Here is a 27566-nt window from a genome sequence, read left to right on the forward strand (position 1 = left end):
GCCAGAGCTCCTTCCCAGGTGAAACTGCTCCTTACACAGCTGGACTGCAGCCTGTCATTTCAGGTGTGGGCTCAGAGTGACATTTTGGCATTTTGGAAAGAAGAGGCAGAGCTTAAAGCCCATGTATGCGCTGGGTGACACTTCCCAGATGAGTCTATTCATCACAAACTCTGCCTCAGGACCAAATTGGGCAGAAGTTGAAGCAGTGAAATACAATTTTTTTTGTTTCAAACCAAGTCGTGGTTTACCTAAAATGTTCATGCTTAGGAGGTTAGGAAGTACCATTCAGAAATTAGGCAAACACTTGTACTCCATGCAAAAGCAAATTCAATTTAATATTATTTTAAGTTTTTTCAGTTTGGCAAATGAAAAAATGCCCATTCCAAGGTCCAACTTGGAAGGGCTTTTTTGTTATTATTTTTGCCATTTTCGCCATCAAAATTAATCAGGGCAAACCACTCAATAGACCAATGTTCCTCTACAACTCGAGCTGGAATTTTACCTCAAAGAACATTTCCCTTAGATTCAGAAAGTTTATCTGTTTGAAACAACTTGTAGCAAAAGAAAAAAAAAAAACCAGCACATTTGTGCCAATATGTCAATGTAATGCCATTGTTCCTAAAATAAATTCAGCTTTGTAGTACAAACAACCAAGACAACTCAAAACAATTCTGTTAAAGAGAGGTAGTTTAGGTGTCAAAAGCTTGGTTTGGTTTCACTTGGGAAGATACTGATAAAAAATTAATCTAATACTTAAAGACAGACTATTTTTATAAGAACAAGGTCATAAAATGTTGTGTGCTTGATATTTGTGCTCTTATTTATCAGCTCACAGAATTGTAGAATGACAGAATTATTTAGGTTAGAAAAATTAAAAGCTAAAAGCAAATTAGACTTCCCTGACTGCCCAATTTGAGCTGAACTTTGGAAGAAAATGAAGAAAATATAAAGAAGGAAAATTAAGTCAGTTTTCTTGACTAACCACTGACGTTTGGTTCCCAATCTGAGATTCTCCAGGAGAATTTTCATTTTCAAAGATGACTTGGTAATTTCAGAAAATGGTGAGTCTTCATCTGGGCAAGCAGTACCTCCAGTGACTTTTAAAAGTCGTATCCGAATTTTGAAATAACTTATGCAAAATGAAAAAAAAATAAATTTATTAAAACTACTGTTTTCAGCACTAAGAAATACTTTATTTTATCCAATAATATTATGATTTTAGAAGACTGGCTGTGAACTTCCCTGCAGTTTCCAGCCACTCCCACAAAAAAACAGCATAAAATATCTGAAAAAGAAAATAATTAATGTTACATTTTAAGGTTTGAATTCAGCTCTAAATACATGTACATAATTGTACACTAGGACAACTACAGATATCAAAATCTCCAGTTGTAGTTGCTTAGCTATCAGTTCATATTCTAGATTTCTTGCAATAAACTTTGGGGTAAAAATCAAAATGTAGGAATTGCTACAGATTAATTTTTATATGGAATTTATAAATAGAAAGCTGTGTTCTAATTGTGGAAAATTCAGAAGAAATGCTGTTCATTCAGTTTCCTGATCTTCCTTTGTGTTATACTTTGAGGAATCACAAAATTACTGTTGAACAGTTGTTAAGGTTAATAAGATTAATGATTGTGTTGGTCAAGACTCACTCATCACTACATCCTCTGGGGGATGTTCAGGAGAAAAAATGTCCTGCTTGGGTTATAATTAATGTGCATGGGCCTGAATAGGACCACAGCCCATTCAGAGAAGATTTTACAGTTATGCAAATCATTTTGGTATGTGTTTTAATCCCATTCTGTTCCATACAATCTGTTGAATCAAGTTTTAGCTAACTGTTCAAACCTAGCATGTGTCTCATCTCAGCAACACATCAGATGGGAACTGGCATGTGGACATATTCCCTCTGTTCAATGACATCAGAAGGTCTTGGCTAGAGCTGTCAACTGAAAGAAAAACACAGTAGCATCGTGTAGTCCTGGAAACGGAGGATTTGTTATGATTTATTTTCATTAGAGGCTCTTTGATTACGATGAACCAAGTCTGCCTTCTATACATGTGCATTAAAATACCCAGAGGATGCCAGGCCCCCAGCACTGCCTGCCAGCTGTCTGTTTCTAGGGTGCAGCACACAGCATTGGCTCTGCTTGGTTGGGTTTGGTCCCAAGCCTGTTGTGCTTCACCTCTGCACAGCCCAACAAGCAAACACAATAAAGAAACACTGTTTCTTGTCCTTCATAACAAGTTATGGCTTCTTAACTTACAAACACCAAAGCACAGACTCTGAATCTGCTTGTGCTGTGACACTGTTGCCTGTCTCTGAGCCAGGAGATTCATAAACCTGGCGTTACTCACTAAATGACCAGCGAGAGAATTTGCTCACTCTGAGCAGCCCGCAGGCAGAATGTTCATCAGCTGCACACCAGCCACCAGAAGGGACAGAGAAAGCCAGTCTGATCTCTGTACAAGGTGTCCAGCTCTCAGTGGCTTCAGGAGAAACAATTCACACAAGAAGCCTGGGTAAAACAACATGAGCATGAAAGTGCAGAATGCATTAAAATCTCACTCAGAGCCTTAATATCCAAGGCAAAGGGTACAACCCTTCTCGTGTTCAAATGGGCAAGGTGACAAGAGCCTGGACACCACTAAAGCCAGGGGTACCTGTGGCACCCTCAGTAGTTAAAGTCTTTCAGAGTCTGCGTTTTCCCATGCTGGATCTCAGCATTAACACCCCTTCCACTGCAGCTCCCGGACTGTCAATCATCTTCTGCCAGAGGTGCTGCTCTTCCCCTTGAGAGTCCATCCAGTCAACCTCCTTGCCATTGCTTACACCTGACAATTGTAAAAACATGAGGGAATTTGCCATTTTAGGAAGCAGCTGGATAACATCACTGCTCATTTACTGCAGTGTACAAGAGAAATGATAAGCACTTTACACTTCCACCTGTACAGGGAGTTGTACTGAAAACAGGCAGCTCCTGGAGAGCACCAGTTTGTCATTGAACTCCTTCAGGCACACAGGCAGAGGCTCATAAACCTCCCCACACTGCACCACGAACAACTTTTTCCCAACACAGGAGGAACAGGTTCACACCTCTTCCAGCTCACACCATCAGCAGCAGAAAGGCCACTGCTGGGCAGTAGTTGACCCCTTCTCGCTGGGATGCTGAGGAATTCTTCCTAAGGTATTCACAGTTCTTTTAGACTGTGTAGAAATACAAATGGACACATAATTTCTGTGTCTCAGCGGAGGAAAGAACTAAATTATCTACAGATTATCTACCTGTTGCCTTTTCTCCATTTTCAAATTCCACAACTTCCCATATATTTTCAAAACACTCAGTAACATTTCTGTCCTCCACACACATGGATCACATGGGGTAAAAGAAAAAGAGCAGAGTAAGAACAGCAGCATCAGTCAGATGGGACCTTACCATTTCCAGTGCTCAAACGGACACCTCCCAAAAAAATATTACTGGAAAGTGACTCCTTGTCCCACACAGTCAGTTCCAGGCAGACATTCCGTATGTCCTTTGAATTCAAGCCACTGAAGGCAAAGGTGTGATTCCACTGAGGGTTCACACTCTTTTTTACTATGGGAGTTTTGTGTTTTGTAGCTTTGCTGTCATCTGGGAGCAGGTATCTGGGAGATAAAGAAAAGGAAAATGAATATGCAAATGCATTTTCACATAGTATTCACAATATATTACAATCATGTAGAGGCTCAAATGGGATCAGTACCCCATCTCCCACTGGTATTAAGTGCTTGTTTTGCATTTATGCTCCATTTGTTCTCATACCTACAGTATCAGTTACCACAAGCAGAAATTGGAATTAAGTCTCCTTGCCTCAAGTCTCAACCACAAACTTTTTGTTTCAGTGAGGTTAAATACAGAGTCATAAAAACATTGGCTAGAAGGGACCTCTCTGGAGCCAGTGTCCCTCTCAAAGTGCAAGAAGAGATTATCCAGAAAGAAATGACAATTACTTTCTCTACTTCAAATGTATATGCTGAGTGATAGTTTTAAGCACAGCAGAAGATCAAGATATTCATTCTAAGCTCCACCAGGGAATTAAAAACAGGATTTTTCCTATTTAGTAACAACACTCAAACCATTACTATGAATTGGAACATATCTAGAAATCAGCAAGCCTGAAAACTAGCATTCAGAGCAAATACTGGCAAAGAAAATATGTTTTAAGATATCTACTACTTCCTAAATGTAATATTTAAAATGTATAATCTACATATATGAGAAATCCATTTTAATGAGAGATGCAAGATTATGTTCATTTTTTTCAAAACACAAGCATTCTTTCTAGTTTGGATTTTGAGTGTCCAACACAAAATGCTGTGTATCTAAAAACAAAAACAATATATTGTCATACTATGTAAATTTTTTGTGTACCCCCATGCTTATAGGCATGTGACACATATCTTAAATTAGATCCAGTGCAGTCATTTAAAAAAGGAGAGGGAAAAAACCACAAACCCTTTCACAAAAGTATCAGATGTGCCTCCTGATTTCACTGCTGTTAAATTCTTTGCTTCTTTGATGAGGACTTCTAATACGCCTCCAGATGGCAGATGAGAATCTCCTTTTTTTCCTTTTTTGAAGCCTCTCTTTCCTAAGCATAGAACAATGTTGCAAAGTTACAGTCAGAAATTATATATACACTGTAAGACTGGTTTGGAAATGTAAATTGGCTAAATTTTTAAAAGTAATTTATTGCAATGGGATTAAAGAATTCCTTATTAAGACAGGGCAGAAGATCACTCCATATTTGATAAAGAACTCGACCAAGGACTAGCTAGCTAATCCTTGCAGGACACAACAACATGTTCTATCTGAACTCCTGTCCCAGTATAAGTATTTGAGGATTGCTATGCTGAACATGAAAATTTCATGCCCAGTAAATCCTGCCCTCTTTTCAGAATCCACTTCCAGTGCTGATGTTAAGGCAGCAGCAGAGATTGTACACACTAATTCAGGCTGAAAACATCGGGGAAAGAAAATCAGGAGTGATGTTAAAATGTACTAATTTGAAAAAATGCAGACTGCATCTGGACTGAGCTGATAACAATGAGCTTTTAGAGAGCCAACCTTGAGTAAACCTTACTACTAGTAGAGGGAATATCATCTGTCATAAAAAAAGAAGAGAAAGAAAGAAATCTAATCTATCAAATGCGAATGCTAACAAGCAATGCTGTCATGAAGACAGTGATATACCTGCATCTGGTATATCCATGTGCACTCAGGTGCTACCCAGTGATTGCTCTCACTCCAAAGGATTGCTGTTCCTCATGCTAATACAATGCAAAGAGATAGTAGCTCTTTCCCCTTGTTCACTGCTGATGAAAACCACTGCTCACCCTAAAGAACTCAAATATGATTTTACAGGACTAAATTGCAGCAGTAATACAGTAAGACTGAGCAGAGGAAGAGCAGTGTAAAAGAAGGGTGCAAATGAGGAGGCAGATTAAGGTGAATTAAGCATGAAGAACTAAGTGAAGTCTATTACTTGATCAGCTAAACACTATATGACTGGCTTAAAAAAGAACTCTCTGGCTACAATGCAGACAATTTATTTCTCGGTGGCTGCCCTTGACCATGTTACCTAATGTCTAGATTTTTTAAAAAATTTAAATCAGAGCCTTGCATCAACCACTAACTTCATATTCCTCTTCCTTTCTCTCTCCTTAAATTCAGTGTAACAGAAAAGGATGAAGCAAAAGAAACATTCATGTGGTTCAGAATTTTCTCACGTAAGTATTGAATCCAGGTTGAGTAAGTCCTTGAGCAACCTGGTCTAGTGGAAGTTGTCCCTGCTCATGGCAGGGAGGTTGGGACTAGATGATGTTTCAGGTCTATTCCAACCCCTTAATATTCTGTGATTCTAAGAACAAGCCTATTAAAGTATGATTTCAATCTTCACCAGTACAATTATTTGGTAAATAATTTCTAAATTTTTAAAATCATCATTACTAATGTTTGTTTTACCTTGAAACTGCCCCAGAGGAAGCATTAGGTTTCTATCTGGAGGAATATAACGTAAAACCACTGTCAGTTCTCCCTTGTATTGAAGCCCAAAATCTGTCACAACCTCCATCTGAAGAGAAAGCAAACAAACCAACCAGAAATCCAGCCAAGGTTAATCATTCATCTTCTTCTTTTGATTTTAATTCTGTTGAAATATATCAACTCATCCATGTAGTGTTTTAAACACTTCTTAAACCCATCAAGATGTACCAGCCCACTTCAGATAATTAGGCATTCCAAATTGGAGGCAATCACATTTTAGAAAGCTGTCTGAGCTAGGGAATACAAGCTCTCAGAAAAATAAACCCATGTGGCACTAGACACTGTTCAGTGAACACACAGAGAAGAGTTATCTAGCATGAGTAAGTGAAAAAAAAAACAACAGCAAAAACCTCTCAAACTTATTTCTGAGTATATAAACTGTAACTGATTTATGCTGATAGTCAGCCCTTATTTCCACCAGTCACTATTTAAAATGTAATTAGTTTCATGCATTTTAGAGAAGTCATTCCTGAGTCACTCTGAATAGATGTGTATCTGTGGGGAACAAAGGTGAGGGAGAGCAGAAAAAAAACCCAGCAGCTTTGAAAAAAAAACATTTTTTAAAAACTGTTATTTCCAGTATTCTTTTCCTTTTCTACACAGCTAGTGTTTTTGAATTTTTACTTTTTTTTTTTTTATAAATGCTTTAATCTTACCCAGAGAAATGCAATCGATGCTCTTCAGTCTATCCTTGCTAAAATAATATTAGTCCTTCATTGGCAGGGCACTGAACTTCCATTCATGTTGTAGGAAGTTGGAAACTGCATTTTAAAAACACTGGATGGTACACAGAGAGATCTAACTTCACTGCTGGAGGTGGGACTATTCAGATGCTCTCAGCAGCCTGCTCCGGTGAGAGCTGTCCCTGCCCATGGCAGGGGATCAGAACAGGATGATCTTTAAGGCCCCTTCAAACCCAAACCAATCTGTGATTCTGTGATATGATTTCTCTACATGCTTCAGTGCTTAGGTTTGGGTACAAATTAACAAATCTTCCTGATTTCTTTAGAGGGATGAAGGACAAGGATAAAGGGAGAGGCACCACAGAAGCCTTTAAAGAACTGTTTATGGAGGAATGTCTGACCTGTGAATGTATTACTCTGAGACATATTCAGCTTTTTTCCTGACACTCCACAAAGGTCAAAATTCTATTACCAAGAGAAAGCAAGCAAAAAACCCCCACCAGGTATTCCTAAGGTGTACGCAGAGGGCCAGCATTGCCTTCACCTCACAGACTCCAGGCTGAGGCACTGACCACATTCACTAGGGCTGAGTCTGCACCCAAGGATGGGACGGGGAACAAAACAATTTTAGTCATAGCAACAGGGCCCTTTCGAGACTTTGAAGCATTTTTAGAGGCACAGAGGCACTGCTGCACTGACAGAAAAACAGTCCTGTCTCACACCAGTGTCCAGTGCCAGCTGCTACAACAAAGGACTAAAGAAAACCTGTAGTAAATGGCTATGGAATAATTTACACATCTACATTTTGCCAGTCAGGCAGCTCACTTATAGCCTAAACTAAGCAAGTTTAGGATCAAGCTTCCCATAAAGGCATCAAAGGTTATTTTGTGTTTAGTTCAACCAGTGAACAAGCAATGGTCTAAGTCCTAAAGTCAGAAAAAATTTGTCAGCCTCTTCCCCAAACCCACATATAACATGACTCTATACTCTGTCCCCTCTTTTGCCACAGAACTATTTTCTCTACTTTTTCTGACTTAACCACACTCCTCTGGAGAACAGATCTCTCAATGCTCATAGAAGAAACACGTCTTCAAGTCTCCAACCTTTTCACTAAAGCAGCTAAATGACTTATGATAAAACAAACAAAGTACTGTAATAAATCCCAGAAAATGTTTCATTGCCATTCCTTCATTCCTGTCTCCATCAGGCAGTCCATATAGGAGAACAGTGTGTATTTTGTGTGGATATTAACCAATGTCTCATTTTTGTTAATTCAAAAAGCAATAATTGATTTTATTTTAAATATCATCCTTGCTGATCAAAAACCTTAGCAGTGTTTTAAGTTTAGGAACATTATTGGCAACAACTTAGGAGGCAGACAAGACCAATTCTGTGTTTGCTTTCTTTGATAGTAAAAGAAGTAATTTAAAAAACCTTTTAATGGGTTTGGAAATAATCAGATACCACTTTCAAGCTGGACTGGCTGAAATGCTTAATGCCTCATTACTTATTTTCCTGAGCAGGAGAGCTTCATGGCTTTTCTGATTATTTTCCCATTAGGATTAAAAGAAATTACCTAGAAACTAATTTCAGAGCAAACAGATCCATCTCCCACCTGATAGAAAGGTAAAAATTAAACACACTCTTCTGAAACTCAAAAGATATTATGATTTCCTTAAATATAATGAACATAGAAAAACCAAATCATTTAATCAATCTTGACAATATTAGCTGGACACCTTATATTTTTTTCAACTAGAAAAATACACTTTCTTTAATGTCAGTCTAAACCCCTGGAATTCCTGGGGATTGCAGCTGCTGCAGAGGCAAACAAGACAGAGGCCTTTAATCCTCTAGTTTAGAACAGCTCTTTGAATCTCTTCCAAAAGTTAACACCTTTGCCAAAGCAGGGGAGCCCTGGGCACAGAAGCCACCTTATCCTTCACTAAATACAGGGCAGGCTCTGTTTCAGTTAATTTTCTGGCTGAGAAGCCTTATCTTGTGCCCTTCTTGTTAAGGTGAATGAGAGATTAAGTTGTTTTGTCACATTATTATTTCGAACAGAAAAAAATAAGGCTTGTTTCTTGAATAACCTCTTAAAGGTTGGGTAGAGGGAATGGTAAGAAAGTGCTATTTTAAAAAATGAATGGATTTACTAAGTCATTTTTTATTGGAGTTTATTGCAGGATGAACTTACGGTTTATTTAAAAGCTTTTTTAAAATTGTTTTTAAGTAGTAATAACTTCATATGTGAAATTTTCATGAATACTTTAAAACCAGTAAGCTTTTACTGATTTAAGAACAAGTAAATTTTTATATTGTCATATTAGACACTTATGAAGTCCTGCTTTATAAACAAATTCCAAAGGAAAAAGTAACTAATTCTTGCTAAATTTGCTTCACAGCACTTTCACCAGTCCTGGAAACGCTTACCTTGGGCTGGAGCACAAACCACTCATCGCCCTGATTTTCAAAATTCCAGGAATCAAATGGAATTTCCACCTCCCCAAGGAAACTGTTGCGTCCAAACCTGTCATAGTGCCAGACAGAAAGCTGCAGGGTCCTGGTTTCCAGCTGTGACTGACTGATGACATACTACCAATAGAAAAAGACAAAAAAGAAACTCTCAGAATAAGCAGAAATAATATTTTCCACTGAGCCTTTTATGGCTCAGTTTCACCAAGCCCACAGCACTTAACAAATGGAGCATGAAAGAAAGATTTGTTTTCCTTGCAAACAAGATTGATCTAGCCAGAAAGCTCATAATGTTAATGTGAAATCTTTTTTTGCTACATACATTCAGTGATAATTTATGTCACTTTCACTATTGTGGCTTTTTAAAATTATTATTATTTACTGGGTATTTATGACTATATAGTAAATTATGACGCTTAAAAATAGGATCCTGTTAATTCCCTACAAGTTTATGTAAAAGAAGCAGATCAACATCTAGGTTGATAAAAAGAAACCCCACTGGTTCTTTCATCCCTAAAGAGAGTCTGCTGAACACTGTTTTCCAGAAAGCATCCTCTCATTTCCAATTTTTTCTTTGTAGCTTGCAAAAAATTCTTCTAAAAACATGTACAGCAGCATCTGCAAGGCATGCATGGAGCCTATCAGAAACCATTGTTGAGTCTGAAAGCTAAAAAAATCATCTCTAGCTATTAATATATCAAATTATTAAAAAACTCACATTGCAGTCTAGCAAATGCACAGAAAATTATAAACATCTGGAATTCTGGCTCTTCACACTCTCTTTTTAGCAAAAGCCCATTATTTCCCTGCCATTCACCCTTCTAGTGTTAGCTGAAGACATCCAGATGTCTTATTTTTGTATCAGGAACAATATCTGGATGTGGACAAATACTCTCCAAAAGCTGAAAGAGTCAAGTCAGTTGGCTAATTATGTACAGATATATCTACAATGCCTAACCCTCAATGCCAACTGTTCCACTGTGAGAAACCTCATATTCTGCAACAACAGAGTAAAAGTCAAAGAGGGAAGATACAACACAGATTTTATTCTTTTTATTTTATTTTTTTTAACAGGATTTTCAGTTGGGATGAACAACTCTTCCTTATCTACACACATTTCAAGCAACTCCCTTTTGTTACAATTTGTATTTTTGAGAAACTTCTATGTCTTATGTTTACACAGCAGTTATATTAATGCTATATTACTTGATAAATAAAGTCTAATACTTCTTTTTTTTTTTTTTTTTCCCAGTTCAGGCAAGCCTTGATTCACTCTATACCATTTAAAAATGAAGCTATAAAAAGACTCTCCCTTGGCAAGCAGCATGGCCAGACCAAGTGTGTGCTCCTGCAAAACGGTTTTGTAGCCAGGCTAAGCCAAACCAGGGAACATATATTTGCATCTATTATAGGAAATTTACTTAAAATGTAACAGAAATTTAAAAAATAGAAATTCAGGAGAAACTTAAAAGAAGTTCTGTTTGCATGGTAGCCTGCTGGATACCTCCTTTCAACTGGCAGGAAAGGGAATCATCAGGAGCCTTGAGGTCAAGATGCCAGAGAGGCAGTGAAGAGGCAGCAGCCCCAGCATTCCCCCCTGCACCACAGAGCCAGGGAGGTGCATAAGGGGCTCAGAAGAGCTCAGCCTCTCTGCTGGGGATGGGTAAAGGGCAAGGAAGGAGAGAGCTGTGGGCACTGTGTCCTCAAGTCCGTTGCAACAGAAAATTAACCTCACCACAGGTTTTCAAGAAGACAAATAATGAAGCAGTTGCTGACATTTTCTTATCAAAGTTAGTTCTGCTTCAGAAATAAGTTAAAGTTTCCAGAAGAATTCAGATCTTACTGCAAAATGTTATTTTCTCTTCTAAATCACTTAGACGGGAACTTCTAATCCAGCTTTATTTCAGAGCAGGCATATAAAATCTTTAAGGTGCCTTTAACAACTCTAAGCTCAGGCTAGCTGGGAACATCAACAGTTTTGAAACAAATCTATGGAAACTAGTGGAATTTTTAACTGTAAAGGGGAGAACCAAACAGAACCCCTTCCTTAATGCTGAAAGTCAGAAATAGAAACTCATATGTTTTCTAGATGCTTTTGCTTAAACACCTTCCCTTTTGAGGCATTTCTTTCAAGTTCTAATCCCTGTACTGAAGCACATATAGAAAATACCTGTGAAACAAGTGAAACACTCATCAGAGCCTGACAGAGAGACTGTTCTCACCTTCAGCATCTCATTAAATTCTGGGTTGGTGCTGTTACTTTTAATTTTGGTCTTGCGCTTGCTTTGGCGGGACTTATCAGGCAGAAGGTAGGCTTTGACATATCTGCAGAGCAAGGAGCAAAGGATTAGCAAAGAATAAAAAATGAACAGTTTGAGCAAAGACCTGACTTTGCTGCATCAGTAACATATGAGGAAATTAATTTTTGCATTGTAAAGAGTGTAAACATGTAACGGAGAATATGCAAAACATGGAGAGGTATGGCCCTCACCTACAAACATAGTGGTGTAAGTCAGATAAGATCAATAAACAAGGGCAGAGCTAAATTAATTTATTTATCCTCAGAAATGCAACAAGCTTTCCTTACCATTTCCCTTTTGCCATATATGATTACCAACTGGTCATATATGATAAAATATACACTAAAAATACAAGAGAATTAAAAACTTCATCATTTATGTACATCGATTAATCACAATTAGAGACACTAATTGTTACCTTCTGATGAGAGAGTTTACACATTATACTGAAAACTATGATGAGAAACTCAGAAAGCATGGTAGTTGCAAAGTGAGTATATGGGCCCATGAAGACAGTTATTTCCATTAATCCTTGCCTCCAGAACATCACTCCTCTCATATACTTCAGTTTTGATTATAGAAGTAAAAGAAACTCGATGCTGCCTGCCTATTCCTTCTTTTTTTTTTTTTTCCTTTTACTATCAAACACATTGGTAATTTAAATAATCTTATTTTTTCCCCAGAACAGGCACATGCTGCCCTAAGAAGCACACAGAAAATGCCCTTCCCACAGGGAACCCAAACTAAACCATCACCAAAATGCTGCTTGTACCAACTGGATCCTGTGAATTCCCAGGCTCAAATCCCAGCCCCTGGTGAGAGGCAGGGAAGGATGTGGTGGGGATCACCCCCAGCAGAGCTCAAGGAAATTCTTCTCTGTGCTTACGGGTCGGTTCTTTGCTTCCTCTCATCTGCAATGGCCAGGTTTCTGCAGCTCCTCACCAGGATGTTGAGGGCACCTGTTTTGTAGATGTAGCTGATATTGAGGAGGATTTCACCGCTGACCTTCACATTGCCATAGTCACCAGTTTCACTGTACACACTCGTCATGCTGTTAATGCTCGTCTGGAGGGGAGCAGAAAGAGGGCTCAGAGGCTGAAACACATTATTCTTTTCCAAAATCTGTTGGGGTTTTTTGCTGTTTTCTTTTTCATAAAGCTACAGCCTTGCAATTTTGTCACGTTTTTTTAGGACTTGCTATGGAAAGAGATATTTATATAGAATTATATAGATTATATAGATACATTATATAGAATAGAATTGCCAGGATTTGATGTAAAGGGAATAAGAAATGTAGTTATTAGTAGTTTAAATGTCTAGACAGATGTTTTTCCCTGCAAGACTCAAACCTATTTATAAACATGACTAAATCTAAATTACCACCTTTTAATTAATGTATGAACTGAAGAGCAGACAGGCTACATAAATTGTGAGCTCAAGTAAGTTCCAAGCAGAAAAACAAAAAATAAAAAATCACTTCTGTGGCTGAGCTGGTAGCCTTGTTTTTACTGAGTCTCACAGGACAACTGCTGACAGAGCCCTCAGGAAAACTTACAAGGATGCTTCCCATAACGGAGATAGTATAAAACCATATTTATTTGAAGTGGCACCTGTCTCTCATTAACAATTCTAAAATAAGGAGCAAAATTCAATCCCTAATTCATTGCTACAAATTTTGTAAAGTCAAGAAGTTTATCAATAATACCACAATTTTTTCCACTACAGTATATTAAATCATCCCTCGATCCTTCTTCTTTCACACTCATAAATTGCAGAGTACTGCTATGAGGATTCCCTCTTCCAAAAGTTTACAATTAGGAAATAACTGAGTATTTTTTAAAGAAAACTGAAGAAATATGCACACTGCCAGAACCAAAAGCATTTGAGAAATCTGGCACACATTTCCTTTTGAGTCATGGAACACGATCACTCCAGAACATATATCACCATCTAAATTCTGACACTTAGGAACCTTGCAAGACACACAGGTACAGTCTTCAACAAAAAGGGAGAAAGGAGAGAGAAACCTTTAGAGTAAGCTAGAGCAGAGGATTCAGGAGAACTCACAGTATCACCATCTGCTTCAGGAACATTTAAATATGTCCATTTTCTCTCAGAGCCTTCCGGGGAATTCTTTAAAAAAGGCAGTGCAAAAGATCAAGAAAAAAGAGCATTAGACTGCTGCAATAAGAAAGAATAAGTGCAGTGAGAAGTGATTATCTATATAGAAAGGTAAAAGAAGTTTGTATTGCAAAGCCATAGAGAGAAAGAAAGAAATAAAGAAAGAAAAAGGTAGCACAAAATCAGAGAAATTCTGTGTTTTCCATACACTTCAAGTGCTGAAGGATGGTTCAAAGTAATTACATAAAAATGAGGTAACCTATGTATCAAAATAAACAAATTATATTTTAGAACAGTAGCTCAGCAGGTTTGGATTCATACTGGATTACATTTGGATTTATTTTTGTTTACATGTGCATGAGCACGTCAATCCTCCCTGAAGCCAGTCAAAAGCTCAGCATTCCTCTATTCGCAGCATCAGTGCCTTTGTAAGAAATGGCAGCTTCTCTGTGGAGCCCATAAGAATAGATGACAACTGCACTAAAATGTTGAAATGTGTCACTCTCTGGGAAAAAAAAGTACAGTAATTCATTATTGGGGGACACATTTTCCCTCCTCTGCTTGCCAGAGCAGAATCTCTGAGCTGTGTCTTCATCCTTCTCCTTCCTTGCAAGCAGCAGGGAAGAGCACAGTCCAGGGAAAAGGCCACACAGAAAGAATTGGTTTGTGACAAAACCCAGCTCTCCAAGCACCCTGCCCAAGGGCCCTGCAGCACAGGAGGCTCAAGGGATAAACAGTCCTGTGTCAATGTGGTGAACAACAACAGACAGGAATAAGTGTTATTTGTATGAGTGATTATTACCCAGAAATTTAATTTTATACCCTGTGTAGGAAAAATAAACAGCAAAAAAAGGTGGTTTTGATGTATTTCTGATGGCTGGCTTTATTCTTAATTAAGAAAAAAAAAAAAGAAAGAAAAAGAAAAGCATTTTAAAATTGTCCTTTTTTATATCCTTTTTATAATAGTCTGAAATTCCATTAACTGGACTAGTTAAAATTACTGGAGAATTATCAACACAAACAACCAATGTGACATATTTCCTCCAATTTCTAACATGCCTTGAGCTAAATTCCATTTACTATTTATACATTTCCACCTCTAAAATACAAGAAAATATCCCATTACACTCTTAGGGAATTTAACCAGTCCAGTATGTGCTAAAAAAATGCCTAAAATATTCCCAGCAACAATTTGTACACCCACTTCAGAAAAAAATCCATGGTTATACCAATACAAGGAGGTGGATGAGTTGTTTTCTGCTCCAAACACTTCTCTCTCTAATCTAAATACTTTTTTCCTCAGTCTTTACGTAAGCAGGCAGCAAGGGATAAATGACTAGGAAAAAAAATAAAATAACAGAGATCCAAAACAAATAGATGGCCCCTGACCCTTGACTTTATGTAAACACAATTTCTGAATTGCTTGCAAACCACAAAGAAAATGGTACAAATTTAGTAGAATTTGATACACTTCACTTTTTATCCCCCACCCCTAGACTCTGTTCTGCAGCATTTACACTGGACATTGCATACACTAAATGTAAAATCCCAAAGAAAAATGCTCATATTCCTGTTTAGTAAGTAGAAAACAACTTATGAAGGATGCAATCTCATTTTGATACTGCACTAAGAATTATATTTGTTTTGCATCATATCGCTGCAGTAAGGCACTGGAACATTTTAGTCTCACTGATGTGGTAGGTCTTGACAACACCACATAAATATGTGGAGGATGAAGGATGAAGAGAAAACTCACAGTTGATGCAATAGTATTGGGAAAACACAAAACAGAAGACTAACACTGAGGTACAGTTTCTCTTCAGTGCCACTTTCCAACTCCATTTTTGATAATTTATGTTGCAGGTAGATTTCAAGTGTCTTTTACCCTCTGTAATATTTATTTCTTTTCCTCAAATATTCATGGCAGGGAAAGGGAAAGGGAAAGGGAAAGGGAAAGGGAAAGGGAAAGGGAAAGGGAAAGGGAAAGGGAAAGGGAAAGGGAAAGGGAAAGGGAAAGGGAAAGGGAAAGGGAAAGGGAAAGGGAAAGGGAAAGGGAAAGGGAAAGGATCATACAGTTATGAGTCTACTGTTCATTAATAACATTATATCAGTGTGATTTAATAGTTAACAGTCATTTGACAGCACAGGATAAAAAAACCATACAGTGTGAGAAGGCTCAAAAAGTGAAAGTAAAAATATGATGGGGAAATGTTATCAACACACTTAAGGGGAATAAAGAAATGAACCTGTAAAATTGCCCTGCTCTTGCAGGGAGAAGCAGCTGGCAATTCACAGCTTTGCCATTTACATTGCATGCAGTGACATTAAAAATTATGTCATGGTGAATAAGGAGAAACGGGAGCATTGAGATGTGAGATTAACTCAAACCTAGAGCACTGGAGAAGCTTCACTTTGCTTAAGAGAAAGGTCAGAAATCTACAGCAAAGGACAAAACCCATCCCATGGACAGAATGCTGCCTTAAGCACAGAGGGCAGGATCTCTAAATGCAGTTTCTTAACTAGTGAGTGACCTAACAGAGAAAATATTTAAGCCCCTGCAACCATTCTATCAACATTCAGAGGAAATGAAAACTATTCTGTCTACAAAATCCCTGGGACCAGCAGGCCTTGGAGGCTGTGAGTCACTGCCAGCCTTGGCTCAGTGGCTGTAATTAGTCCAGTGTCCACAGGCTACAGGTGCTCAAGTCTGACGTGGTGTGAAGAGCCCCACTCTCTGCTGTGTCTGTTTCTGTGAACTACAAAAGTCAATGGGAAAAATGGTCTGACATGGCCAGATCTAAGAGATCAAAATGCTCTGTGATGTTAATATTCTCAGCTCTTTCTCCTCTCCATGTAGGCCAAGCTTTAGTCCAGTCAACTCCATTTTTTGGGATCATGAGATTTATCAGGGATCCCTTTGGCCTTGCTTGCTGCTTGCACAGAGACTAATGGGGGAGCAATCTAGAAAGGACAGTTCCCTGGTTATTGTCATAGACCATTTCTCCTCCCTTTTAGTATTTAGACTCATCTTTCTTCATCCTCTTCAGCACTCACACACTCTACATAGAGTTTGTTGCAGCTTTGTCCACAGCTATTTTTGGACACAAGCTATGAAGAAGAGTGGCCAGAGAGGGCTCCCTGAAGATAGTATCAGCTGCCCAGGGATCCCAAAAATGAAGTATACAGCAGATAATAATAAATAAGACATGTTAAAGGCTGCTTTTATTATCTCTTTTTTTCCCCCAGTGAATAACAAACTGCATAATGAACAGCACAAGGCTTCTTATACCAATTTTGTTGCTACCATCAGGTGCAGCTATCCCTTTATTGTCAGCAACCTAATCCCCAAGCACCTCTCTCCTGCAGTAAAGAGAAATACTCTCCAGATGTGGGTGGCATGAAGAATGAGAGGAGATGATTTTGGGGATGGACAATGATTCCACGGAAGTGGAATGTATGCAAACCCACAGACAAATATTTGTGTCCCAAGAACCTAAAAATTCAGAAAGCAGTTTGAGAAGGAAAATCCTCCCCACAGCCTCGCTCTCTTTGTTTCAATTCAATTAAGACCAAGTGCTCCTGTGCAAAGCTGAGCAGTCACACGCTGCAAACACCTCTGGTTTGCCTTCTCCACATGTGACCTTGATAATAACCCAAGCATATGAGGAAGTCTGCTAATGAGTATGCAAAATAGTTTTCTCTTTCCATGCCCTGCAGAGAACAGCATTTTAGCTTTGAACAGCATTAATAATATAACAGAAAGTCTATCTTATGTTAAAAGATGTTTCTCAACATCAAGATGAATGCTAAAAGATGTTCAAGTGTAGAATGAAAGATGAATGTGATAAATGACATGAACTAAATTCCTTTCTGGAGGAAATATGGTCTTTTGTTGAAGGAAAATGCACATTTTCTACTCAAGATCTTACTGTTGATAATCCACTTGTCATATGTTCATGTGTTCTTGGATAACAAGAGGCCACTATGTCATCAATATCTTCTTCTGTTTCCTCCAGATAGCCCTAAATGACAAACAGGCTTTTAGTCGTCAAGTCTTGTTCCGCACTGTATTTGGTCAGCTTCTGTCACTTAGCTTTGTTTCACAAGTTTTGCACTTTAGGAAGATGGCATGATGTACACTCAAATTCTGTTCTGTAGAGGAATTTTGATTCACATTTTCCACATCTCTGCACAGACACAGAGTATAAGGGGAGGAGACAGCAGTGGTTTCAGGATTCAGTTGTTTAGGAACTGAAAATCTTGACACAAACATTTCATGTCTTATATCAAGCCAGTTGATAAGCATTTTGAAAAATAATTAAATTACTGTATTGTATTAATAATAAAAATGTGGAAAATCAGTAATTGTACAGCTTCATATAGGTTCTTGAGTTTTAATAAGCAAGACTGAAGTTTAACAACTTTACCTATATACAGAAAAAAATAATTTTAATTGTTTAAACATAGGAATAAAGTAAAATCGAAACCAAATCTTTAGATGTGATTGATGATCCTAATGGCACTCTTAAAATACTTACTTACTTTACTTAAAATGATATGAAAAAAGTGCCAGACGACAATTATAATCTTATTAGGTATAGTTGGAAATCTCAGTGTTTCCATAAGCCTTATGTCAGGCCTATTTTGAAAGACTTTGCTTTTAATTTTAATGGAAGTCAAATTTTCAACTTCCTTATAACTGCTTTGCAGCTATTAAAACCTCCCCTTTTGACCTACCTCATTCTCTACTGCTTATTTGCAATAGGGATGCTACCTCATTCTTTATTGCTTATTGCTCTTAGTTGCTCTCACTCTGAAACTAAGCAGAGAAAACTGTATTCAAGTTCAGGAGTCTCAAAGACTTCTGTGCTGATCTGCAAACACAGCAGGAAGTGCTGTGAGAGTTGAATTCACAGTTTACATAAAAAAATTTGCAGCACATTTGCCATACTGTAGATAAAACTGGCTTCTGTGTCTCGTCTCCTTTGCTCCACTGATTGAGCTGGTATGAAATCACCTAAAAGTGATTTTTTATTACTGCTTTCCAATTGTTACTGCATATGGAATGCTGAGCAGAGGGAAATCAGAACAAGGTATCACTAAAATTTATATACTGAAGAAAACTTAGTTTCAAGTCCTTACCATGGGCTTGCTCTGCTGGTCTCTTATCTTTCTAATCTGTTGAAGGCACTGTTAGCACCCCAAAGAAAAAAAATAAGGAAGTAACAGATACCTTAAAATAAATTAAAGAAAAAATCCTTGGAGACCTAGGCACAGCAGAGCAAACCATTTCAGGGAGACAGACAGCTGGATCATTCAAAAGTGAAACCTCACAAAAAACTGAAATAAAACAGCAACAAAAAAACCACTCCACCCATTTCTACTCCCCTCACTGAGATCAGAAGCCAGGTGATGTAATCTAGTTTTAAATTTGGAACAAGAACACAATTTACTTTCTTGCCCACAGTAACACAGGGGGCAAAACACAGGGGGAAAAAAGGTGAGGCAACATCTTCAGACTGGGGTGTTTCGGGTATAGACACTCAAATACTGACATTGCTTCACAGAGTCCTAGCAACTGCTGAATATCAATTTTTGTCTGCAAGCAGAAATTTAAAACTTAAAAAAAAGATTAATATTTAACTTACACTCTTAATTTATTTTGCACCACAACGATTATATTTCTCAGGAGGTGTTACAGAATTGCAACTATGTAATTGGTTGGTGTTATTAGCTTATTAAAGTTAGAGCTAGTAGGATATTAATCTCATGTTCTCCAGTGGGGGCTATGAAATGCACATCATCCAATTATTCCTAAAAAAGCAGCTGAGCATGTAATGAACACTACTTGGTCAGGAATTCAACACACACCTGTCTAGAAAATGTGCTCACACTTGAACACAACACTGGATTTATCTGGTTCCCTGCGCTCCTTGATAAATCTGTACCACAAATTGTGAGTTTTGGGGCTTATCCCTTTTCACTATCAAAAGCAATACTAAGTTAGAGAAGCAATATATCCATTCCATTTTCCAGCTGATTTCTCTGTATGGGTAATGGGTTTCCCTGATAAAGGTGGGACCAAAGTAGCTAAAAGCCTTTTCCCATCCTTTCTGCTGATAAATTCCAGCAACCTGCACGTCCTTTTGACATGTGGCAGCTCCCATACCACTGCTGGCAGCTCCCATCACCAAGGAATAAGAGAATGAAGGACCTCAGCTAGAAGGAAAGGAGGTAAAATTCCATATTTTCTCAGGCTGCAGGAACTGTTGTTACCATCATCAGATACCTTTCTTTTCGTGTCTTACATGCAAACATCAAATAAACTAAATTCCAGCAGGAATACAACTTTCATCTCAAAACACTGCATCCATAATGAGTATGGGACAAGACTCTGAAGGACTCCTGAGAGACAAACTACCCTAAATGAATATGGTAACACAAAAGCTGGTGAATGCAATCAGTCCATTTCATAAGGCATAGAAAGCGAGGATATGGGTAAAATCGGAGATCTGTGACTCCTGCTATGAATTAATTTTAAATGGGAATTAACATGAGACTCCAGAGCATCTAAATCAAGGTTATGCCACAGGAGAGGAGTCCTGTGCTAGCAAAGGAGCTAGAGAGTTGCAGAGATGCAATCTGAAATTTCATTCAGAGTCAGCAAGAAAAAAATACGAAACAAAATCTCTGATTAAGAAGACAAAAATCAAAGAACGGAAAACCTCTCTGGATTTGTCATCTCTGGCAGCTGCCTCAGAGAAATATCTAAGTTGTAGCTGTCAGTTAGAGCAGAGAACAGATACAAAGAAATATAAAATCTGCATTTTTAATTTTGTGCTTTTCTTTTGCATTATTTTCCAGCTTCTTAATAAAGAACAGATCCTTTTTCTTTATTACAATTTAAAAATAAGCCACTTATTTTTGAAGTTTTTCTTCCACCAACACTTGACACACAAGAAGGTCTTTTGTTAATTCCTCAAAAATTAACCCAAATCAACGCTGCAGGCACATTCTCTGACTGCTATCAATCCAAGAAAAGATGGAAATCCCAACACATGATTTTCCACCAGGACTCAAATTTCAACACTACAGGAAGGGGAGACATCTGCCATGGCCAATGTTCTTCAGGAAAGAGCAGATGGAAGGGTGGGACTGTGACAACAGGCAAAATGCATAAGCTGCAAGCACACATTTGGAAATTTTAGAATAAATTGTGATTAGACAAAGAATTATTTAAATAACATTTCCCTCTTCCCCCCCCGCCCCCCCGATGCATATTTAATAGGCTTGGATATCCTTTTATAGCATAGGTGCACATCTGCAAATTGGATATGTGCAGAAGAGGAGATGGAAGTTGTGAATCACTACAGGAAAAGCAGTCCATAGAATACACAAAAAAAGACATGGAGATGTATGGAAGAGTCAACAGGAAGATGAGGCAAGCAACATTGCCAGAACAGAAAGCTGGGCCTTCCTGGTAAAAATACAGATAAGTGGAAAACCAAAGCAAAGATTAAAGCCTTTAAACTATGAACTTTCTCAGCCTCAAAATTAAAACTTATGAAAATATTCATTAACAGAATTTTGAAGCATGTGCAGTTTAGTGCCTGGAACTTATTTCCAGGCTAGGTTTGTTTCATCTGTGAACTCAAACAAAACACCCAGCAAATTAACAACAAACTGGAGACATGACTATTCATTGAAATCACTCTATATCACACATACTCAGAAGATGACACCATTAAAAAACTCTTTAAATATCCCTGAAAGAATGTTCTGCCTTACCCATACTTTATATAGATACACATACAGTCCTGATTTCACTGGTCCAAGCAAACAGAATTTCTACCAGATGAACATTTACATATTTATAACTCACCAGTTCCTGATCTAAGGCACTAGGTACAGATTTGCTTCTTATGCTCAGGGTATCCTCATTTCCTTCAGAGAATGATTCGCTCAAATCTATCTCAGATCGGCTACGGTCTGGGAAACAAAAAAAAATTCAATGTTTGCTATACTTTGTACAGACATATTCCATCTCACTTCTGTACAAGTATTGTCCCAACCCCATTGTTTTTTTAACAAAAAATTTAAAACAATATTTTAGTTATCTGTCAAAAACTGTGGCAACTGAACATCATTATGATAAATGGAAAAATATGCTTTCTGATGCTGCTCAGCCTTCTGGTCAATAATTTTACCCCTGTACTATTTATTTATCTACTGTCATTGTCTTCTGTGGATGATATCATAGGTCATCAAGATTTTGACTTTCATCCTGCCAGCCTGGAATGTTGCAAAGCTCCCTGTCCAAGTGTTCACAGTGATTGTCACATCCACCACCACCACCAAAATCTCCCCAGCACCTGCATCAGAATCAAGCAACTGGGGATACAGATGGATGTAGAAAGTACTTCTGTCATTAACAGTGTTCCTTGTGCAGAAATTAAGAGGAAACAAATAGTCTCAAGAGCTCCAGCAGTTTCTCTCAGTCCTACAGGTCTCTCATCCACTCTGTAGCATAAGACAGAAAAAAAAAAAAAAAAAAAAAAATCTTTCTTCAAGGCCTCTTGGTCCTCCCCATATAAATCTTTTTTTGGACTGTTTCAATGTATTTGGAAAGAAAAGGGGGAAGAGAGTACTTTTAGATCCTGCACATAGGAATCTGAAAGGTTTTTAACTGTTCATTTTCTACCTGGTCTACAGCTGATGTGGCAGGAGAGGTCACTCTCCTGAGCTTAATGTCCTTTGAGATCTGCTGAGGAGACAATGCAGAGTCTGAGGCCTGTTCCCAAGTTTCCTAGAGTTTTTCTCAGCATCCATCTGCTTTGGTTACATGAGGTCAGTTCTTATCTCCCAGGAAAGCCTTTATTTTGTAAGGTAGCAGGAACGGGACATTTTTTACTTCCTAAGTAGCCATCTGTAACACCTCTGCATGGAGTTGCCCTGAACAATATTCTCAAGGAAACCGATGTTTTCAAGCAGAAATGTGTGAGGTAAAGAACATTCCCTCTTTGGATTAGCTCTGTGGAATACACCACCAGGTTTTTGCTTTGGGCTAAATCCAGCTACAATAAAGTGAAGAAGAGAGAAGCCTGCAAACCCAAACCTGCTCCATCAGCCCTGTAGGAACCTGCCTGAGTGCCTGGGGGAAGCAGAACAGTGCAGGATGCTCCTGCCTCCCATTTCAGAGAGGAAAAAGAGCATCTCCATCCATTATTGCAAAGTGGCTGTGACAGCACCTTCCTGTGCAGGCCCTTTCTACCTCCCAGTCTCCAAAGAAATGAGGCAAATTACAGATGGATTGACTGGTTCAGAGCATCACATATAAAAATGAACAGATGAGAAGTCTGAGAGGGGCTTGTTCTCTGATCCACTCATTGTTTCTCAAATTTGTTTGTGGGCAAAGTGGGTGTGAAATGTAATGGCAGCAGCAGAGTAATTTTGCATACAGGTAGTATTTCATACAGGGGGGCAGACAGAGAATGATTGAACAATAGGCTGTTGTGGATGAAATCTTGAAACAACTCTAAGAGCATGTGATTTACGTAACAATAACATTGTACCAAAGTTTCTGGGGTAAGTATCCCTATTTTTTAATGAAAAACCTGTGAAGGGGTATGAACTTGATTACTGAAAAGGAAGTGTTTTCAGAATGAACAAGTTTATGAAACTTATATTTGGTCTTTCAACAGGTTTTAAGAACAAAAGGAGCAGAGTCACAAGAATGGGCACAATCCTCTGATAATAAAGGCTGTGAGAAAGAAGGAATAGACTTAATACTTGCCTGATGACAAAGATACCCTGGAAACCGCAATGGAAGGTGTTCCAGATGGTTTCCTGCGGTGCCTCTTTACTAAATCCTCAGGTACACTTTCACTTGCTGGAATCATCATGCCATTTTCCAAGTCAGTGTCCTGCCCAATAGGAAAAATGCACATGCCATAAACACAAAACCAATGTTTACTCATTATTAATTCATAAAAACATAATTTCTATTAGATTCCAGAACTCCAAAGCTCCTTTAACATCCAGTCTACTACTGAATATATTTAGATTCCAGTCTAATCTGCTTTGCTTAGCATGGATGATACATAAAATTTGCACAAAGATGCAATTCTAGCTTACATTCTGAGTTTGCAGCTGAAGAATCAAAGTTAGTATCAGGGAAAGGAAACATTCAAATCTATTAGAAGCTCAACTCAGAACTCAGAAAGAAAAAAAAGAAATACAAAAGACAAAATCCTATGTTTTTTGTCCTAGTATAATGATTTCAGCCACAGCAAAACCAAATGTACTTGAACTAATTAAATTATGCCAGCATAACACCTTAAATAAAGCCAATGTCCTTGATATCATTATGACCTCTTGCCTGCCTATAAAAGAAAAGCTAATAACATAACTCCATCTAAATTAAATGGATTTTTCAAACAAATGTAATGCACTGGAAAACAAGTCAGTCTATGCGTCAACAAGAAAATAAATAAAACAACCATTCACTTATATACAGCTTCCAAAACTGCTCTTCATAGACACTAACACTTTTTTACTTGCAAAGACAACATATTAGACCAAGTATCTGGAAGTTAGAAAGAAAATTGATGTGTTCAACAGGGCTCTGATTGAAACACTCATCAACCTTTTTCCAAACATTAATGGTAAATACCTCCCAAGAGGCCTAATAGCACAAGAGGAATTGCTCTGATAACGTGCTTATCACACATTTTGCATTATGGAATAATTTATGCAGAGCCCAGTGTCCAAATCCAGAAAAAAACTAAAATCAGTTTGGCCTGATTTTCTGCAAGTGCTGGACTCGCAAAGTTTCCCTTAGGAGTGAGTGGGAAAATGCCGGATTGTGCATGCTTGAAAGTCACATCCTTATTTCACAGCACTTACTCGAGGCTCTAAAGTGCCAAAAAAATGCTTATTCCCATCCCTTGTGCCTCCCAGTTCAGAATCTGTAACTCATTATCTAATGCTGAATATCCACAGCATTTTTCAGACGTAAGAGAAACGCCTGCCAAACCAAAAACCACATCGCTGATATGAGCGTGACAAGCTCTGATGCTCTAGCAGAGCTCTCCACAGGCCCCAGTAGAGCTGGGGGAGAAATCAGATTTTCCCTGTCAGGCTGGTCCTTGCTGTGCTGCAAACCCCCCCAGCAGGGCAGGAGCCAGCCCAGTGCCAGGTTTGGTGCCAGCTGTCCTTGGGCCAGTGCCCAGCCCTGTCCTTACCCCACTGCAATCCACGGTCCTGCTGCGCGCGCTGAGCGCCGCAGAGCGCGCCAGGGAAGCCTTGGGAGCGCTGCCTCTGCACCTTGCATGTCCTGCAGCAGCTCCTGCACCGCTGCTGGCCAGGGAAAGCGTGCTCCCTCTGCAGTGGAGACAGGAGGAGGGAAGGGTTATTGCTGTGAGCCGAGCCAGGCAGCTCATCTAGCACACCGCTGCAAGAAAAGCGCTGCGCTAACTTTGCCAGAATAACAGAGCCCTGAGGGGCTGGGGGATCACCTGGAAGGAAAAACACAGGCAGAGATGAATTACAATTGCTTTGCAAGTACAAGTCACACAAGTATTGTCTACCAGAACTGCAGATGGCCCAAGCAGGCAGCTCTTGTCCAGGATGCAGATGCTGTGTTTGTCCTTGTTCAACCCACACTGCACCCACATCCAGCAAGAGGAGGGACAACTCATCAAACATTCCTGCCAGGCTCTTCCACTGGTGTAAAGGGAAACTACAGTAACATGACACTTCTGGACACTTCTACAGCCTGTTTTACGCCAGCACTATCTCCAGAAACTCTAAAATCCTTGTGTGTGCGTGTATCTCCCTCTATCTATCCATCTACCTCCAGAAAAAAACCAACTTGTTCACTGTCCTGTTCATGTTGCAGCTATGACTCTAGACCCAAACTGGTTGATTCTTTCAACCAATGTAGAAATTTAGGAAGGCTGGACAGGTCTTCTTGGAGGTTTCACATTAGTAAAAGTGACAAAAAATCGTCTGTGACCAGCACACCAGGCCCCAGCTGCTAACATCAAAACAGGTGAAATTTTTTCCATGGAACATTTTCTGTTAGAAAATACTGGTAAACCCATGTGAACATTGAGGGTTAGAAAGGGTAATCTGTTGCACTTTTTTAGCCTTTTTAAACAATGAAAATTGTTTTAAAATGTGTCCTTAGTTCTTATTTCAGTCTGCTATTAGAGATATGACACATTTTATACATGTTAAGTAGACAACAGAAAAATGGTGTTGTGACTGTGCCAGGCTTCTCCTTGTGGTAGACAAGACCTGAGTGCAGTGGGGTGGAGTGCCTGTGTAAATGAGCCTGAAATTCCCACACTATTTCTCCTAGAAGTATCCTCACCTGATGCAGCCTCCCATTTCATTCAGCAGCAAAAACATTTACAGCATTCAGCAGTAAACATTTTTGCTGGCATAGAAATAAACCAGCAGAAGAGGTGAATTTATGCCCTGGGTTTCCCTGTTCCCAGCTCAATACACCTTCTCATAAACAGAAATGTTTAAAAAGAATTCTCTCTTGATTTCCCTACTGGTAGGTAAAATTTTTGACAGTGTTACTCTGGACTTTGGCACAGGACACCAATTTCACCAGGTGAGAATGAGATGATAAGCAGAGAAGAAGTTGTCATAGTGACTCAATGCCCCTAATTTAACAAGTCTTGCACTCTGGCTCTGAGAAACAGCTAGAAAATGATGATTTATGTGAAAGTAAAGCAGGGCAATCAAACATAAAAGCTGTCTTTACAGACTACTTCACTCCTAAATCTGTACAGAGAGTTTACCAGGTGCTGAATTCCACCACCCAAACAAAATTTTTTTGCTTCATTTATGGTTAATTGCATGATAACTTTCTTGCAGTTTGGCGCACAAAGAGAGCTGGACAGACCTTTCACAAGCATCCCTTTGTCCTTACCCTGATAAAATCTCAGAGAAAGCTTCTAACATTGCATAACCTCAGTATTAAGCAGAACAGACACCAGAGGTCTGAGGTTTTGTCTCTTAGATCCTTCACTCATCTCTACTCTATTTAATGAAAATGCAGAAAACCAGTAAAAATTCTGCTTCTGGTCTCATAGAAGCCAGGTATGAGTCTGGTGAGATACAGAAGGCCCAATAAGCTTCGTGAAAAAAAATAGTTAACTGGATGGATTAAAGAAAACAACTAGCTTGAAAGCTGGATTGGCTGGTAGGTACTGCAGCACCCAGTGGAAAAAAAATCAAACTGTTGAGAATATATCAGCTTTAAGCATATTGCAGAACATCTAGAAATTGGGATTTGAATTGTAGGTAACAAAGAGAAGCAAGTTCTTGCTTAAACAAGAAGGTTTATCTATGTGCAAACTAAACTCCATGATGGTCCTTTTACCTGTTATCCTTTGTTCCTGCATATCTCTTTGGAGTCTCTCAGAAACACAAGTTCAGAGACAGGAAATTGCTATTAGAACTTACAGAAAATTGTTAGTATTTTTTCAATCCAAATTGCAAAATTTCTAGTTGTGTGCACCTGATCAAAGAATGTGGGTCTATATCCAGTGTAGGCTATCCAACTGAACAAGGGAAAAGTGAGCTGCTTTTGGCTTCAGTTTGAAGGTAGGACATGAAAGGAATGTTGCTCTTGGAATTTTATAACGACATCAGAGGCAACAGCAGAGATCGCTTAAGCCCAGAAGAATGAAAAAATAGCTGGGATGATAATCATGGAAAGAGAAGGGCAAACAGCCTTCAAAGAAGAAAACATGAATTATGATTAATTAACATTTCATTAGTAAAGAAAAAAACAAAGAGCCTCAGTTCTGTAACATGAACAAAACTCATCAATTGAAAGCCAGAAAACAAAAACAACATATTGACCTTGGTCACCAGCT

At 38.6% G+C, this 27566-nt stretch overlaps 1 protein-coding gene across 1 annotated transcript in view; it reads right to left on the reverse strand.

Moving 5' to 3' along the window:
- Positions 1 to 1325: 1325 nt before the first annotated feature.
- Positions 1326 to 27566, reverse strand: part of SYTL5 (synaptotagmin like 5) — a 71876-nt gene continuing 45635 nt past the window's right edge. Inside the window, exons 7-18 of the mRNA XM_088051447.1 lie at positions 24912 to 25050; positions 23462 to 23591; positions 21551 to 21657; positions 17598 to 17690; positions 13615 to 13680; positions 12434 to 12612; positions 11470 to 11572; positions 9206 to 9367; positions 6009 to 6117; positions 4500 to 4635; positions 3441 to 3649; positions 1326 to 2838 (exon numbers count right to left, since the gene is read on the reverse strand). Coding sequence (XP_087907573.1) covers positions 2696 to 2838; positions 3441 to 3649; positions 4500 to 4635; positions 6009 to 6117; positions 9206 to 9367; positions 11470 to 11572; positions 12434 to 12612; positions 13615 to 13680; positions 17598 to 17690; positions 21551 to 21657; positions 23462 to 23591; positions 24912 to 25050 — 1576 coding nt within the window. The 3' untranslated portion in view covers positions 1326 to 2695. The remainder of the gene's footprint in view (positions 2839 to 3440; positions 3650 to 4499; positions 4636 to 6008; positions 6118 to 9205; positions 9368 to 11469; positions 11573 to 12433; positions 12613 to 13614; positions 13681 to 17597; positions 17691 to 21550; positions 21658 to 23461; positions 23592 to 24911; positions 25051 to 27566) is intronic.

Source organism: Pseudopodoces humilis, chromosome 2 (genome assembly GCF_049639895.1).
Source record: "Pseudopodoces humilis isolate 2021_Gansu_Grassland_sample_001 chromosome 2, ASM4963989v1, whole genome shotgun sequence".
NCBI classification, from domain to species: domain Eukaryota; kingdom Metazoa; phylum Chordata; class Aves; order Passeriformes; family Paridae; genus Pseudopodoces; species Pseudopodoces humilis.